The sequence below is a fragment of the Microcebus murinus genome, chromosome 14, assembly GCF_040939455.1.
Source record: "Microcebus murinus isolate Inina chromosome 14, M.murinus_Inina_mat1.0, whole genome shotgun sequence".
NCBI lineage: Eukaryota > Metazoa > Chordata > Mammalia > Primates > Cheirogaleidae > Microcebus > Microcebus murinus.
The window spans coordinates 608196-625259 of record NC_134117.1 but is presented as its reverse complement, the minus strand read 5'-3'; the positions used below and the strand labels follow the sequence as shown (position 1 = coordinate 625259).

General features: G+C 63.2%; 2 protein-coding genes and 1 long non-coding RNA gene across 5 annotated transcripts in view; 1 reads left to right on the top strand and 2 right to left on the bottom strand.

Annotated features, from left to right (window-relative positions):
• INPP5A (inositol polyphosphate-5-phosphatase A) overlaps nucleotides 1-10966 on the top strand; it is a 180996-nt gene extending 170030 nt beyond the window's left edge. For all 3 annotated transcript variants that reach the window (XM_020280789.2, XM_020280788.2, XM_076009685.1), the window contains 4 exons: nucleotides 8516-8627; nucleotides 9761-9829; nucleotides 10617-10701; nucleotides 10789-10966. In XM_020280789.2, the coding sequence (XP_020136378.2) occupies nucleotides 8516-8627; nucleotides 9761-9829; nucleotides 10617-10697 (262 nt within the window). In that variant the 3' untranslated portion in view covers nucleotides 10698-10701; nucleotides 10789-10966. The remainder of the gene's footprint in view (nucleotides 1-8515; nucleotides 8628-9760; nucleotides 9830-10616; nucleotides 10702-10788) is intronic.
• An 861-nt stretch (nucleotides 10967-11827) lies between these two features.
• On the bottom strand, nucleotides 11828-13146 carry LOC142875407 (uncharacterized). The gene is made up of 2 exons (XR_012922764.1): nucleotides 12730-13146; nucleotides 11828-12082 (listed from the first exon to the last, which is right to left on the bottom strand). It is a non-coding gene; the product is annotated as an uncharacterized LOC142875407 (long non-coding RNA).
• A 73-nt stretch (nucleotides 13147-13219) lies between these two features.
• NKX6-2 (NK6 homeobox 2) lies at nucleotides 13220-14808 on the bottom strand. Its single transcript, XM_012755458.2, has 3 exons — nucleotides 14400-14808; nucleotides 14160-14332; nucleotides 13220-13954 (listed from the first exon to the last, which is right to left on the bottom strand). The coding sequence occupies exons 1-3, from the start codon at nucleotides 14803-14805 to the stop codon at nucleotides 13700-13702; spliced, it is 834 nt and encodes a 277-aa protein (XP_012610912.2). The 5' UTR covers nucleotides 14806-14808; the 3' UTR covers nucleotides 13220-13699.
• Between the last annotated feature and the right edge of the window lie 2256 nt (nucleotides 14809-17064).

Sequence of the window (17064 nt, the reverse complement as noted above, 5' to 3'; positions counted from 1 at the left end):
CCGGGCAAGCAACGTTTCCACCTTCCTCTCTCAGGTGTGTGCGCCTGTGTGCGTGTGCATCACGCGTGTCTGTGTGCATCGTGTCTGTGCACACATGCGTATGTGTGCCTGCGAGTGTTGTGTGCATTGTGTGCACATGTGCGCGCCTGTGTTCATGGTGTGTCTCTGCGTGTGCATGTGTGTGTACATGCTATGCTGTGTGCAAACTGCACCTTTTTCTACCCTCTCCATGACCTGAAGAAAGCAACTGGCTACAGTAATAGTAATTCTGTGATCTTCTTTTGTTAAAAAAAAGATGTTTTTCCAATATGCAAAATAAGAGCACGTCAGATTTGCACGCTGGGGTGCCCAGGGTACAGTCTTGGCTCTTTCCTGCCATGAGGCAGCGTCTCAAGGGGGGGGGGGTCTTGGCTCCGTTTGTCTTCCTCGCACATGTAAGCCATATTCGTGCTGATGTTTGTGGAACCCTGAAACCTGCAATAGTATCGCTGGGTTCCCGCCTCCTGCCAGCGCATGGCCTAAAGAGAGGGAAACGGTTTAACTGCAAGTGGCCCGTGAAGGTGCGGCCAGGCCCAAGCCCGTCGCGCCTCTCAGACCTGCCATCCGTCTGGACGCAGCGCTAGGGGGCTGCTTCCCGCCCACTTGTTCTGTGTGAGGCCCGGCAGTGAGCATACCACAGCCGTGGCTCAGAATGAGTAGCTGTGCGACTCTCAGCTTCTCTGCGGGATCACTCCAGATGCCTGCGCCACGCTCCCGTGGTCAGGCGTGTATAGCTGGGACAGGCCCCGCCCTTCTCTGGACACAGACTTTCTGCAGCTTGGTGGGGGGCTGCAGGCCACACCCCTCTGACCTCAGGGTTCGGGGCTCTGGCTGGGGGTTCAGGAGCTCAGGGCACAGGTCGGAGCCCGGCTGGTGGTGCCGGTGTCAGGGCCCACGCACCCGGGGGCGTCTGGGTAAGTGAGGTGATGACGGACAGTGCGCTTAAAGGGGTCAGTCTCCTGCACCTCCCACGTGGGCCCAGCCGGACAGACGGCTTTCCCTGCGGGAAGCAGAGAACAGGGGCAGGAGGGGAGCAGCATTCAAAGCGTGGGGTGCGCTCACACCAGGCCTCGGGCCAGGTCTGCCTCCCACGGGATGGGCCTGGGGCAGCTCCCCACGGCCCCAGCAGGGCAGGAGTAGTGCCCTGACGTGAGACCCCGAGCCTAGACGCCAGACGCACCCGCCGTGGGGTTTAAGGCGCGAGGTCTGCCGTGCCCCGTCAGGTCGGCCGTGCCCCCACGCCCACACCCAGCACTGCTGCTGCGAGGCTCAGCGTCCTTGTCATCAAACGGGAGTGGGGGGGGGCGGGGATCCCACCAGCAAGCTGTGTTGGCCATCGTTGGCGGCACTGTCTTCTCGCAGCACCGTGGCCTGTAGCCCCTTGCTCCGCTGCGCCTGCGAGTCTCTGCCTGGCAGCACCGCAGCTTCTGCGCATGGTGGCGGGACTCCCAGCTCCCCCTCAGAGCAGCTCTGGGGCAGCCCCGCCCCCCTGCGCTGGCCACGAACTTCGCAATGCAGACGGCCCGGCCTCCAGCGACCCAGAGATCCACATGCCGTGGCAGCCCAGGGCATCACCGTGGGCAGCTCTCGCCCCACCCCAGCCAGCCGCTGGCTTCACCTCACACTGGGGGCGAGAGCGCCCTCACCACCCCAGCCCGGCGGTGTCGACACAAAACACGCATTGGTGCTGAGTGCACAGGGGCTCTGGGCACTTCCTGTCCCGTCATCTCAGCTGCAGTTCCTGTAGTTTGGAAACAGCACTGGAGCTCAATGGGGCGGAGCTGAGATGTTCCAAACCAGAGAAGCGCTGGCTGCCAAGGGTTGGGGTCCAGCATGCGACAGAAACCACTGTACCTCCCAGCCCGGCACAGGGGCACCTGCGGCCTGAGCCCCGACTGAGGCTCCTGAGTCTTTGCCCGGCCCCACCTGGATGCACCGAGATGCCCCTCCCCCCTTTGGTTCTGCCGTGTCTTAAAAACCATGTTTGTGGCCAACAAATACAGTTCTCAGCTCCCTTGGGCTGCTGAACTGTTCCAGGGAGTGGGAGTGGGGTGAACAGAAGTGACTGGGAAGGAGCACGGCAGGGATCAGAGGGCGGTTCTGTGGCTTGGTACCTGCCCAGGTGTGTTCTCTGACTGCTGTAGACCAGGTGACCGTGCACAAGTGTGTGTGCGTGCAGGTTGTATATTCGCATGGGCATGAGCCTGTATGCATGGGTGTGCGTGTGCATGGGTATGTGTATAGGGGATTTGTGCTTACATGCATTCGCTCATTTGTGCATGCGTGTGCAGAACGTATGCGAGTGAGTTATGGACTGCTTGTGTACGTGTGTGTGCAGTACATGGGTTTACAGGTGTGCAAGCAGTGTATCCACACATCGATGAATGTGTATACGGCCATGTGGATGTGTGCACATGAGTTTGAGTGTGCATATGCACTGCTGCATGGGTGTGTACTTATGGGACTGTGTGGAGGGGTGTGCACATGTACGAGGGTGTGCATTGTGTGAGCATTGCAAGAATGTGCCTATGAGTATGTGGTGTGTGCCACACAGGTGTGCGGATGCATGTGTGCATGAGGTGGGTGTGTGTGTGCCTGTTCACGTGTGTGCACGTGTGTTCGTGAGTGGAGCATTGTGCTGTGTGGTGTGTGCATGGGTGCATGTGCAGGGTTTGTGCATGTGGGGTGTGCATTCTGTGAGTGCACACATGAACAGGTATGTGTGTGCACAGGTGTGCATGTGAGCACATGCGTGTGGATGTGGGTGTGTGCACTCTTTGCACAAGTGTGGCACAGAGCAGCCACTCACAGTTAGAAGCAGCTGGAGACCCCAGCCTGCGGATCCCGTTTGCCCCTCTCTTCTCTTGGCCCATGGGTGGGAGCCCAAGAGGACACTGCCTAGGGAACCTGGTGACACGGGCTTTCCTGCTGCTAGCGGTGACGCTGTGGGCTGAGCCGTGAAATAACGAGTGCTTTGGTGTCCAGGGAAGGTTTTCAGATAAGTTGTCGGGTGGGGAGCCTTCCGGAAGGTCGTGGTGGCTGAGATGTCCTGCTCTGTGCTGCCGCTGGCGTTTCCACGACAGGCATGCTGGTGTCATCCTGTGTGAGGGCAGGTGCCACCCCATGGCCACGTGGGCCTGAGGTTTGACTGCAGGACACGCAGGCCCCCAGAGGCACCTGGCAGACCTGTTGCCCCAGCGCCAAGACGCCGGTCGGTGTGAGTGTGCGGGGCTGCGGGCTGTGCTGTCCAGGGTCGCCCCTGGCTCTGGGCGAAGCGGAGTCCAGACCCCTTCAGACGTGCATCAGGGTGTGGCCCGAGGACTCTGGGTTCCCCTTGCTCGGTCGTGAGGTTGTCCGTTCTCCACTGAAATTCTCACTACGCGATGCAGCTCCTGGTGTCTGTGCTCCCCACGCTCTGGGCCCTCCTGGTACTTTGCGGAAGACTGTGAGGACTCCAAGACTGTCGGGGCATCCCTGCCGCAGCTGGCGTGCCGAGGGCCCTCGGCTGTCTCTGCAGCAGTGTCCCTGGCAGGGCGGGCCCTGCGCTCTCTTCTCAGGCTGCAGATCCCGGTTTCAGAACTGTCCGTCGTTCAGTGGAGTGAACACGCTGGCCGGCGGCCGGGGTGTCCTGTGGCTGCTGCCCAGCCCCTGCCCTGATGTCACTGCGGAGGAGCTCCCCGCTCAGAGTGGCTCCAGGCACGCAGGAGCAGCACTGGGCCCTGCGTCAACTATAAGGAGGTCAAAGTATAAACATGCGGTTGTGCAGCTGCCCTTTCCACTAAAGTGACAGGGTAGTGTCTTCCCAGGGCGTGAAGGGTTCACTAAACCCTGCGTAGCCGAGGGTCAGTGAGGGTGGTTCCTCCTCTGGGCCCCGGGGCCTTCACGCCCGCCCCTCCCCGGGCACAGCCCCTCCGAAGCCAGAGGACACAGCAGGCCACTGGCAGCAGAGACCTGGACCTCCCACCTGCCACCGCGGCTTTGAGACCAGCGGAGAAGCCTGAGAAACACCCGCCCTCTCTCTGTGTGAACTCTTCGCATGTAAGAGACGACAGCTGTCACGTGTGTTGCGTTTGGTCTCACTTTAAATAACAGCAGAGTGTTTAGGGACAGCCTTGAGTCAGGAAGTGACTGCACCGCTCTGTGACGAGGAGGGGAAGCCATGTCCCACCAAGATGCTGTCCCCGTCGCTAGGGGCGAGTCCTCGGGAGCCCTGGCGCCCGGGGCAGGGCCACTTTCACCCCTCGTAGCTCAAGGACCCCAGGCCTGTTTGTCCTGTGGGTGGTGTCCATTGATAATTGCCTTAGATTTTAAAATAGTAATTCATTTTAAAATGACAATAACAAACCCACTATGTGTTGACATAAATAACATTTTCATGAAAAAATAACTATTTTCCAAACAAAAGATAATTAGCGAAAAGAGTGGCCGTGGTTCCCACTTTCTGTAAATCGAGTTAGGGTCGGCGTGGCAGAGGACGGCTGGTATGGGCAGCAGGGCCGGCCTCCCGTGGACAGCGGCGCACGTGGGCTCTGCGACTGCCTTCCGTGGTGTGGCCGTGGCCCTCTGCGCGACCTCGAGGAACGGGCTTCTGGGAACTTACTTGCAGTGTGGCGTGTGAGACCGCCGGCGCCTTTGCACCTGTTGGGTCTTTGGCCGGCGTGCACGCCTTGGTGGCAGCGTGCGTGGGCCACGGGGTGTGCGGGTGTCTGAGCCTCAGCACACCTCGCTCCGAGAGCCCACGGTGGGACCCCGGCTGACGGGATTGTTCTTGAAAGCTTGAATTTTGACATCAGCTACCAACACTGCCAATTTTCCCTGAAGAGGCGGCTCCTCTCACCGCTTCTTGGGAGAAGCCAGTTGGCGGCCGCGTCTGAGTGGCGCTGGTCTGTCCGTCGATCTTTCTGGCAAAAAACGCTGGCCTTGAAAACGAGCAGCCGCGCCAGCTGGCGCCCGCAGGGGCGCCTTGATGTTGGCGGAGTCCGGTCTGTGCCCGGCCCCGAGGCCCCGTCTCCCAGGCTCCAGGCTCAGCGAGCGGGTCACGTGGACGCTCCGTTGGGCACTCGTGCGTGGACTGGCCTATCCGGTGCTAAGTGCACGGCGCTGCGGAAGACCGCGCTGACCGGCCGCCGCCTGCTCCCTGCTCAGGCGCATGGAGACAGCAGTGATGCCCCAGCGTGACTGAATGACGCAGCCCCCAGCTGGCAGTTACCAGAGCGCCGCAGACGTGGCGGATGCCGCGCCGAGGTGGAAGGCCACGCAGCGTGAGTCCACTCGTGGGACCAGCCCTCTGACTAGTCGAGGGCCGTGGTGTGCGCGGCCCCGGCCCAGCGCAAAGGAGCGAGTGCCACGCGGTTCCGCCCGTGCGTGGCTCTCTGCGCCCAGCCCCACCGAGGTTCTGGGATCCCGTCCCTGCCACGCCAGCGTGAGCCACGCCGCCAGCGCCGAGTCCCTCCATGTCATGGTCTCAGTGTAGCCACAGTCTAACTGTTTGGCGTTGTTACCTGGATTTCAGTGTGTTTGATTTTTTCAGGCATTTCATTAGCAGCTGGTGGTTCTGAATCCAGGTCTCTGAGGCCAGGGCTGTTCGCTGTGACTCAGGCCTCACTCGAACTCAGAAATACGCCTCAGTGGCGCCATTATGTGTCAAATCATTTTTCTCTGTGACGTACTGGGTCCTCCTCGGCGCCTGGTGCTGTTGACGGGGCCATGTCACCGACACAAAAGCAGTTTGGGAACCTTTTACCAGGTGAGAGCAGGAGGGGCTTCCCGCCCTGCCGCCCCCGGGAGGGCTGCACTGGGCGGACACCCTCCTCCCCTGCAGAGGACGGCTGGCCAGCGCGGTCGCCGCCTCCTGCCTGTGGAACCTAGCAGCGAGGGGCTCCCAGCCCCGATTCCTCTGGGCCTTCCGAGCGCTGGGTGCCGTGCGTCGGCCCCGCCTGGCGGAGAGAGGCACACGCCCTGCACGACCCGCCCAGCCTGGACCCCTCTGCTTGGAGCTGAGCCCGTACGCAGGGCAGGCGTCCACACAGGAGGCGATTGTTCGCGTTATCGCCGCTGCCTGTAGTTGTGGCTATGGTGCCCGGGCTGTGCAGGGCGGACACGGGGCCCTTGTCCCAGGCCCAGCCCTGGCGGGTTTGCTTTCAGATAAGTCTGTGTGCGCAGCGCTCCCGGGTGATCACCGCCCGGGCCCTGCCGCCCTGGCGCCTGCGGTGGGGCAGCGGCCGTGGCTCCACGCCGACCTGCCCAGGCCCGGTTCTCTTGGGGTGTCCAACCTCGAGCCAGGGCCTGCCATCCACCCTGGCCGGCGCCCTGGGGCCGGTTTTCCCCTGTGCCACCTGTGAACAACCCGCCCCTCCTGGTGCAGGACCAAGGATCCCTCCTTGGTCAAGGAGGTCGCCACACTGGAGGCCCGCCCTCCTCGGCCGCTGCTCGCCGGAGCCCGCCTGGCCTCCAGACCCTGTCCCGTGGATGGGCGTGGCACCTCCACCCTGCCCCACCCTGTGTGGGGCGCAGACCTGTCTGCTCACAGACGTGCTCAGCCCGCCTTTGTGGCCATGCACTGGCATGTCGGCATCTGCGCTGACCTTTGCCCTGGCGCATCCCCAGAGGGACCCTGTGGCATCTGCAGGCAGCCTCGGGTGTGGCCCACAGGCCTGTGGTGGTCACAGCCACATCAGGTAATCGGGCATGGAATGGCTGTTTCCAAAAGCAGGTGGATTTGGTCCTGGCCTTCCAAACTGGCATCTCTGGTTGCTGCTGCTGTGGACGCTGCTCGTGCACTGGGCAGCGCGTCTCGCTGGGCTGCGGGCCAGGCCCTCAAGCCGGGACTTCCTCTAAGTGGGAACTACGTGGATCTTGTTCGTAACCACATCTGAGTCTTTAATCAAGTAGAGTAACGGGCGAGCCCAGGCCTGGGTTTCTGTGCAGGGCTGGCCCCTCTGGAGGAGGCACCGGGCAGAGAGCACCTTCTCCCAGCCCCGCATGCTCACTGGTCGAGGTGCACAGACAAGGTGGGGCCTCGGGGCCTTCCAGGCAGGGCCAGGCCTGGGGAGGGGCCAGCCCCGCAGAGGGCAGGAGGCCCAGGAGGCCCCAGAATCCACACCTGCAAGTACCGATGACAGGACCTGCCTGGAAAATCAATAGCGTCCTTTTCCAGCTAAAACCAACAGGAAAATTTAACAGAAACCAAGATATCACTCACAACAAATGCTATGCGGTACTTTAGGATTGATCTAAAGGTACACATTAGACTTTTACAAGGAAACTCTTTAGACTCTGTTGAAGGCCGTACGAGGCAGCGTGTCCAGTCTGGGCAACATTGCAAGACTCTGTCTCTATGAAAAAAAAAAAAGACAGAGTCAGCCGGGCATGGTGGTGCCTGTAGTTCCAGCCACTGAGGAGTGGAGGCAGAAGGATCCCTTAAGCCCAGGAGCTCAAGGCTGCAGTGAGCTGTCATTGCGCCACTGCACTCTAGCCGGGCGACGGAGCGAGATCCTATCTCTATAAATGAATGAATGAATGAATGTCTCCATATATGAAGTGTGAATGGACGGATGGATGGATGGATGGATAAGCAGATACAGCCCACTCAGGGGTGCGAGGTTGGACACAGCTAAGGGCTCTCAGTTGGCTTAAGTTGAATTCATTTATCATCATTTCAGTTTAATCTCAAACAAAATCCCCCTTCGGGGTTGGGTCTGCCACCTTAAACAGGACGCTGGGCAGGCCGGGCCCCTGGAGCAGAGCGAGGCAGGTGGGCGGAGCCCGAGTGCCCAGACAGAGCCTGGTGCCAGTGGTCCCTGCCCCGGGCCTGGCCTTCAGGTTGGCAGCGCCCCGAGCGCCCCTCACTCACGCCGTGGAGGCTGGAGCCCGTCCCCAGAGCCGCAGGGGGTGGGCGGGCCTGGGGCGGAGAGCGCAGCCAGCCAGCCAGGCCCGGGCTGCAGCCCGAGCACCAGCGCCCCTCCCGAGATGAGAGCAGGCGGGCAGGGCAGGGCAGGTGGGGATGCCCACGAGGAGGCGTCCACACCGCCGCACACCGAGGTCACCCGAGTGTAGAGGCACTTCTGGCAGTGGCCGGGCAGAGGGGCCCCGGGGCACCGGCACGTCGCCAGGACGAGGCAGAGGACATCTGAGGCCGTTTTCCCACTGCAGGTTCTCCTTGCACTTTAGACCACGTTCAGAAATAAAAGCTACAAAGAAACAGACAAGCCAAGCTTAACAGACAGCTTCGTTCAGTAAAGGGGGGTGGTTTATTTGGAGATTCTGTGCCAGGAGTGAGATGTAGTTTCACATAAAAATGAGTTTGATATAAGAACTTAAACTGCGGATTTGGCTTCATACCGTAGAAACGTGTGCACGACATTCTTTCCCTGGTGGCTGTGGCCATTCTGGGGGGGGGGGGAGTCCGCAGGGCCCTCCCCTTGGAGCTCTCGGGCGGCGGCAGCCGGGCGGCTGACCCTCCGCCCCTGTCCCCCAGCTACCCGTACAGCGAGGACTCCAGCCGGGCCGCGCAGTACATGAACACCCGGTGCCCCGCCTGGTGCGACCGCATCCTCATGTCCCCATCCGCCAAGGAGCTGGTGCTGCGGGTAAGTGTGCCGTGGGGAGGGGCGCCGCGCGCCATGTCCTGCCGCCCACTGGGGCCCCCATCCCGGACCTGGCCCCTCCCCGGCCTGAGCTGACCCAGGCGCCATCCTCCTGGGGCCCCGAGGGCAGCCAGCGCCAGCCACGCGGGCGGGGCCTCGCACCTCCAGGCCCCATCCATCATGACACGGCCTGTCGCCCCGTCACCGGGCTCCGTTCCGCCTCCCCAGCCCCAGACGCCAAAGGTGGCTGCGGTGCGGGCGGCTGGCTGCCTGGGCGCCTCGGTGACGAATGCTCAGCAAGGTGCGCCGCGCTGCCTGCGCCCGCGGTAATTTGTTTATCTGTCCAAAGATTATGCAGTTGAACATTCACAATTTTGTGCTGCCTTTGTAAATTACCACGCCACGTTTGATGAATGTCTCCCCACTTGCGCGGAGGCGGCGTCGCGCTCCTGGGAGACGGGGAGGAGCTCGTGCGTGCGGCGCGGAGGCTGCGCTTTACGCTTGCTGGCACAGCCGTGCCGGAAAGTAAATCTGACCTTAAGCTTCCCACTGCATTAAAGATAATTCAGTTTTAACTTTATAGTCTCGAATGCTTCGGCTGTGATGTAAAATCCCAGCCCCATCGGAACTGACTGATCTCCAGCAGCAGACCCTGCGTCCTGCCCCGGCCTGCTCGCTCGGGGCTAATTAGCATGCAGAGCCGCCTCCTGTGGCCGCGTGGCGCTCCTCTCCTCGTCCTCCTCTGGGCGGAGCTCTGGGCTCACGGCCCGTGTGCACGGGGAGGTGGGGTAGGTGAGCTGCCGCGTCAGGCCAGGGTCACCCGCCCGCGTCCAGCAGTGCCAGAGCCCGGAGGGGAGAGCCTAGGAGCGGGCCCCGTGCCTCCCACCCTGGCCTGGAAGCAGGGCCCATCTCGGCTAGAGAAGCCGGGGCCACCAGAACCTTCCGACCACGGGCTGGCCGCGCTCTCCCGGGGGCCAGCAGAGCCCCAGGGCAGGGCAGGGCGGGCCGCGGCTTCCGGCGCAGGGACCGACCGTCCCCAACCGCCTCTCTGCCCCCAGGTCCCTGCTGCCACCTCCCAGAGGGACCCCAGTGCCCCCAGCACCCCCACACCGGCCTCTCTCTGTTTCCTTCCCCAGTCGGAGAGCGAGGAGAAGGTCGTGACCTACGACCACATCGGGCCCGACGTCTGCATGGGAGACCACAAGGTGACGTGAGCCACCGCAGCCCGGCCAGGCCAGACGGCCTCTGCGTCTGCCCCTCTGCAGTGGGCCAAGTTGCTCTGTTTGTATTTAACTTTAATAAAATACCAAAGGATAGGCAGGTAGGTAGGTAGGCAGGTAGAAAAAAAGGCAGAAAAGACTATTCACAATAGAACAAAATACATAATTTTACTATCTGTAAAAAAAAACAAAAAACCACGCATCTGCAGCTGATCGTTTCTGAAGGCCGCTTTCCGAGGGAGCGTCCGAAGTATCTCAGGCCACGCGGACCGTCTGCAGCTCGAGGGGCGGGTGCTCGGGGGTCGCAGACGGGGAGGCGCTGGCCCTGCACGGATCACGTGCGCGGACACTATCCGGAGAGCAGCCACGGTCTCGCTGAGGGCTGTGCCAGGTGACAGGTCACGTCCCGTTTTCAGCCAAATTAAACCAATTCACTTCCGCCACCTTTGAGGCCCCTGAACCTCGGCCACCGAGCACGTGCCGCCCCGAGGTGACGGCGTCCCCGCCCAGGGCGATGAGCAGGGCGATGAGGCCGAGAGGGCTTCCTGCCGCCGTGCTGGGCTTGTAGAGGGCCATTGAGATCAGTGGCGTGTCTGGAGGTGACGGTCCACACACAAAGGGCTGTCGCCGGCTCGTCACGCCCACGGGCCCGGTCCTGCTCCTGAGCCGCTTGGTGCTCAGTCCGGGGCCGCCCTCGCGGGACGCGGGCTCTCTTGGGGTCACGGCGCCCTGTCTGCCGGCCGTGCTCACCTCTCCTCTCTTCCCCACGCAGCCCGTGTTCCTGGCCTTCCGCATCACGCCCGGGGCAGGTAAACCTCACGCACATGTGCGCAAGTGTTGTGTCGTGCAGTGACGTGGTAAATATGGCTCCTTCCCTCCACTGCTCCTTTCTGCAGCTTTTCCTGGTGTTTTGTGCCGTTAACAAATGCCCGATTTCGCCGCAGGGAAGAGGTGCCAGCGCCACGAGAGGGCCCTCCGCGAGACCTCCCTGTAGCAGTGACCGAAGTGCGTGCTCTCAACAGCTGCATCGAACCCGCGAGCGCCACCTGCTAGAAGGCCGGCCCCACACTTCGCTTCAGCCTCCGGACCATTCCGGAAAAGCCTCACATACCTCACTGTCTTGTCTGTTCGTGTGACATCAGTAGAAATATTGGGTTTTTAAAATAAGTCACAGTCCTGTTGCCAAAACTCTAATAGACAGCAAGGAGAACCTGTATCTCAGACTCCAGCGCCCAGCTCGTGTGATTGTGGGCTTCTCCGCGGGCCGCGAGGCCGGCAGCCCTGCCCGGCGCGGGTGTGCCCAGGGCTGGGGGGCGGCGCTCCCTGGCAGAGCCGACGCCTCCCTGCGGTATTTTCTCTGTGCCATGCCACATGGTTTTCGAATCACACTGCAGCTGCTTCCCATTTTTATAAATATAAATATATATAAATATATACTTTTTAAAAATAATTTATAAATCTTACCAAAACTTATGCTAAATATCCTTTCCAGTATGAATGCACAAGGGCGTCACGTCGGCAGGTAGAAGCGGCGTCTAGGAGTTGGGCTCTGTCTGTCCACACAGGTGCAGAGCCAGTGTACCTGGCAGGGCCGACTGGCTAGGAGCCGGCCCGCAGCACGTCCATGCTAGCGGTCTGTTACTCCTATGCCTTTCTCTGTGTCATACTAAGAACTGAATGTGAAGTTTATAGCTAGCCTGGGTGTACCTTTTAAGAATTTTGTAAACCGTCTGTCTTTTGTTACCGTTTTATGGTGCCAAGTATCCTACATTTAAACAATAATATCATGGGAGAAATAGAAATAGCCTAGTCTGCTTCCAATACAGATTGCTTTTAACATGGGCTGTATATAAAAATATTCAAGAGAAGCAAAACTGTACATTTCCTTAGTTGCTCTGCTACAAACAACCTAAGTAATAACCTTGTTGCAAATATTTTTCTCCTAGCACTAAGTACAGCATTAAAAGGTGATTAGAGAGTCTGTTGAGAAACACAAATGTATGTTTATTGATTTTACTTAGAACACTACAGAGTTCCTGGACTGGGTGAAGGCATCAGATGGATGTTTGTTGTACAGAGGTCACTACCACTGCAGGTGATGTGGTGTCCGCAGGCCGACTCTGCCTGAGGACGCAGTCGGTCTGTGCAGCCCTGCAGCCCCAGCAGGGCGTCTGTCCGGCGGGCGGGCTGGTGGCTGCCGGTCATTCTGAAGGCCTTGGAAGTGTGACCCTCCGGTTCCTAAGCAATAAAACCGATCGTGGTGAAAACAGCGGCCTGTGCTCTCCTTCCTTTCCTTCCTTCCCCTCCGCCTGAAACGCTGAGTCACCCAGGGGCCCCCCCACCTGCCCTTTGACCCAGCATCAGCCTCCTGCAAACCGGGAATGTCGCCACCACACACGGGCACAAAACATCAGGCCCTCAGTGGGGAGCAGAAAAGTAATCTCTTGGGCTTTTTACAGCAGGAAGGAGTCACCCTCACCGTTTCTAAACGGAGCGTGCAAATCTTTGCTTTCCTCACCTGGAACCGGGGTCCCTCTGCCCTTACCCTGAGCAGAAAACACTCCTTCCCTTTTAAACTTTTCAAAGAAAACTGGCCAGCAATTCAAGAGGCTTTTTAAAAATTAATGGTACAGCAATGTGACCAAAAAAAAAAACAAAACAAAAACAAATTTAAGCCTTTTACATTTCCCTTTAACATTTTCAAAAGTGCTTTCCAAGAGAAACCTTATAATTGCAGTTTTCTAATTATTTACATTTAATTTCCAAAACTAAAACTCAACAGTTATGCCCATTAAGATGCAGCTAAGGGGCTTCCCCTCTGCAGAAGTCGCGATGGGGGCGGGGGGTTCTCGGTGACCAGACGGCTCTGGGGCACGGGGACTCACCTGGCGGGGCGGCCGCGGGGCTGCCGGGGTCGCCGCGTCCTTGGGCCGGGGGAGCTGCAGAACTGGCCGAAGGGCCGGCGCTAGATCCCTGGTGACCCGTGAGCGCCAGGACCGAGGTTCCTGCCCTGCCTTGTGCGTCCTGCGCTGGGCCCCGCGGCGAACGCTCAGGGCCATCGGGGCGCAGTCCTTCGCAGGCAGGACGATTTTGATTTCTCCCTGCAGTTCTAGTTTGAACGAAATAGTGTTTTCTGCCAGTGAAAAATCCATGGAAACGGTAGCTGAAGGCCCCGGTGCAGAAGAGTTTCAAACCTGATTTCACCCGAAGTGGTTCACCACGTACCTTGGAGACGGCCACTAAGGCACAAGAGTCCCGGGGAAGCGCCTGGGCTGAGCGGGCGCCAGGCTCGGGCGGTTCGCGGGCGGGGCCCTCTGCGAGCCCCCGTGTGCGTCTGAGCCGGCGCCAGCCCCGGCGCCAGGCGCGTCCGCGGCTCTGCTCCCGCTGCGGCTCCCGCGGCCCTTACGCGGCCTCGGCACCGGGGCGCGCGGGACCCGGGGCCCAGATGCCGCCGCGCGCGCCGCCCGGCCCGACCACCCCAGACGCAGGCGCCCTCGGCCGGCTGGGGACCCGACCGGGACCGGCAGGGACCCTCCTGCCGCCCTCTCGCAGGTGCCGCGCCGCCAGGGGGGCCTCGCTCCCGGCTCCACACGGAAGAAACACGCGGTGCAGCCTCGGGAGCCGCCGCTCCGACGGGCACGTGTTAAATAATTTATTGATTATACAAAGAGATTCCGCCCGGGACGCGCGGCCGGAACCCTGCGCCCTGAGCCCACCGAGGGACGCCGCCGGGTCCGCGCGCCGAGCCCAAGCCGGCCGCGTATAACTTACTCTGCAAAAATATATGTACACCCCGCGGCCGGCTCTCGTCGGCGCCGCCCGCGCGCACCCCGGTTGCGCTGTCCCCGCGCGGCCTCACAGGGCGTCCCCCGCGCCGCCGCCGCACGGGCTGACCAGCGCCAAGTTCGAGGGTTTGTGCTTCTTGAGCAGCCGCGTGATCTTCTCGTCGTCCGAGTTGGGGTCCAGGGGCCGGTTGTACTCGTCGTCGTCCTCCGCGTCCGAGCCGCCCACCTTCAGCTTCTCGGCGTCCGAGTCCTGCTTCTTCTTGGCCGACGCCATCTCCGCCGCGTGCCGCTTGCGCCACTTGGTCCGGCGGTTCTGGAACCACACCTGGGGGCGGAGGGGACTGTCAGGTGGCGCGCCCGGAACTCCCGGCCCTTCGGCGCCCGGGCTCCACCCGCCGGCCGGCCGCGGGGGTCCCGGCTGCGGAGCGCGCGCGGCTCCGGGGCGGCCGTTCGTTCGCAGGACGCGGGCGCCCGGGCTCTGCTTCCCGAAGCGGGACCGGCGCGAGGACGCCGCGCCCGGCCGCGCTCACCTTGACCTGGCTCTCGGTCATGCCCAGGGAGTAGGCGAGCCGCGCGCGCTCCGGGCCCGCCAGGTACTTGGTCTGCTCGAAAGTCTTCTCCAGCGCGAAGATTTGCTGGCCCGAGAAAGTCGGCCGCGAGTGCTTCTTCTTGCCGTCCTTGTCCAGCCCCGCGCCGGCTTGCGCTGCAAAGGAGGGCGGGTGAGTGCGGCCGCGACCCCGCGCCACCCCGCACCCGCGCGGGTTACTTACCCGGGCCGGCCAGGCGCGGGTCCCTCCAGGGCGAGCCCTGCACCACGCCGGGCCAGAAGATGGGCGGGCGCCCGGGCAGCTCGGCCAGCGGCTTGGGGTAGCCGCGCGCCACGGCGGCCGCGGGCCCGAAGTAGACGCCGGCGGACGAGGCGAGCCCGTTGAGGCGGGGCAGGCCGCCCAGGAGACCGCCGCCCGCCGCGCCCACGGGCCGCCCCAGGATGTCGCTGATGCCGTGCGGGGTGCCGAGCGGCAGCTGCGCGCCCAGGCCGCCCAGCGCGGGCGCCTTGAAGCCGGCGGGGCCCTGCAGCGCGTAGGGGAACAGCGACGTCTTCATCTCGGCCATGTTGTGCAGCGCGGCCAGCGGCGCACTGCCCAGCACGAACGCGCCCGGGCGGTTAGCGTCCATGGGCGCCGCCGCCGCCGGCCCGGGCGCCCATCCGGGCCCCGCCGCCTGCGCCCGCCGGCCGGGAAGTGCGCGCGCGGCCCGGGCGTCGATGCAGGGGCGCGGGGCGCGGGGCGCGGGCGCCGACGGCCGGGCGGGCGGCTGCGGCGCGGGCTGGGCGGCGGCGGGGAGGCGGCGGCGGCGGCGGCGGCGGCGGCGGCGGCGGCGGCTCCGGGCGGTCGGAGCGGCGCGCGCGGGACGGGCGCGCAGATAACCGGGGGGCCCCTGCGCGGCGCGCGCGCTGATTGGCTGCCGGCGCCGCGGCCCGGCCATTGGCCAGCGCCCCCGCCCGCGCGCGCCCCCGCCGCCGCGCACTCCATGAAGGGCCCATTAGCGCGGCAGGTGCCTCCCGGGCTGTAAATTTGCCCCCTGATTTATCTCCCCGGGGACGAAATAAATCCCCTGGATGGGAGTTTAGTTAGGCAAAGGTTTTAATGGGAAATCAGGAAAAAATACGAGAACATATTTTATCTCCAGAAAGAATGCAGATTTGAGAATCCAGCCTGCGCGCTCGGTGCGCCCCGTTCCGGGACGAGCCCCGCGCGGGTGGAGCGGACACTCGGCCGCGCCGTCGGGGACCGCGGCCCGGACCCGCCCCGAGACTCCTGGGCCTCGGGCTCGGGCCGGTGTGGGCCGCACGCACGTTTGCCGGACGCTCTCCTGGTGGGTCCCGGCCGCGGCGGGCGGAGGCGCCCAGCTTCGGTGTTCACCGGCGTAAGGGCCAGACCTGGCTCGCAGGAATCGGCTCAAGGTTTCGCCAACGAACGGCCAACTCGGTGGCGGAGCGAGGCTGCGGGGAGCGGGACGGCGAGGCCTGTCCCGGGCCTCAGTCTCGCGCGCACTGCCGGGGCGTCCCCGCCTGGGCTTCCCCGTCGGGGGGTTTCCTTGGGGGTTCGGAAGTAACCCGAACGCACGACCCGCCCACCGGCCGCCTCAGGAATCGCAGAACTGAGCAGTCTCCGAGCCCCGAAGCCCGGGGCGCGGGAAGCGCCACGTTCAGGGGCTGGAGGCGGGTGCGCCGCTGCAGCCCGCGGGCAGAAGCGTAGCCTTTGGCGCCGCGTGCGGGGCCCTGCGCCAGACAAAGAGCCCCATCCGGGAGGGGTCAAAGGAGAGCGCAGTGGACTCAGCACCAGCGAAGGGTGGGCGCTGAGCCAATGCTGGGCTTTGTCGCCGCGTCCTCGCGGGCGGTGTCGCATATTGATTTAGTAGTAAGAAGCGGCTATTGCTATCATCCGCTGCTCGTTGGCAGCGTGACCCGAATATGTGCGAAGGGACCACCGTTTTGTGTCTGAGGGCCGGTCAGATCCTTGGCAACGACTTTCCGGTTTTGCCCTGGCCGCCAGGGTTTTGGTGCTGCGGAATAATAAGTCCCCCGCGGCTCAGCACAGGGGTCTCGCGTCCACTCCCACCACCCCCTCCTGGGTCCGTTTTCGTTTACTGCAAATAGCCACAGGGCTTGACGCCCGCAGGGCCCTCCGCCAGGTCGCGGCTTGGAAAGCCACTTGCGGCCAGGGCGCGGAAGGAGTTCCGTGGTCGCCCTGGCCCGCGTGTGCGCGCTCGGGGCTGTCCCGGCGGCGCGGCGCGTGCATCCCCGCGAAAGGCGCGGCGGCCCGGCGTGCGCGGGGCTTTCTCTCATCCCGCTTCTCCGGACGGGTCCGCACCGTGGGACGAATCGCGCGCCGCTGCCCGGCCGGCGACCAGCCAGAACGGAGCCCGGCACCAGCACCGGCACCGGGAGAGCCCTGAAGACCTCGGCGCTGCTGGCCGAACCCCACTTCCTCAGAGGAAACACGGAGCGTGTCCGCTCCAAGAGCCCGGCCGCGGGGAGGACCCTCCCGGGTAGGGTTTGGGCCCCCGTGGGCTCCCCAAGGCGACCGCGCCAGGGGCCGCGGCTTGGGCTCCGAGGCGGGCGCGGGAGCCGCGGGCTTGGGGGCGGGGCCGAGTGCGGGGCGGGGCCGTCTTCCCGCCTCCGGGCTCCCCACTCCGCGCGACCCCGCAGACCTCGGGCTGCGGTGGCCCGTGAGTTCTCTGGGGAGCGCCGCGAGGGGAGCGGGGTCCCCGGAATACAGACAGCAGAGACGCACCCGGGCGGGACGGCACGTGCGCGCTGTTCTCCCGCGCAGCCCCCGCGGCCGGATGCGGAGGCGGGAGGAGTGCCCGTCTCCGGGTGCAGCGCTTGGGCTCCTCCCGCGCCCCTGCGGGGTCCTCCTTAGCCCTGATTTA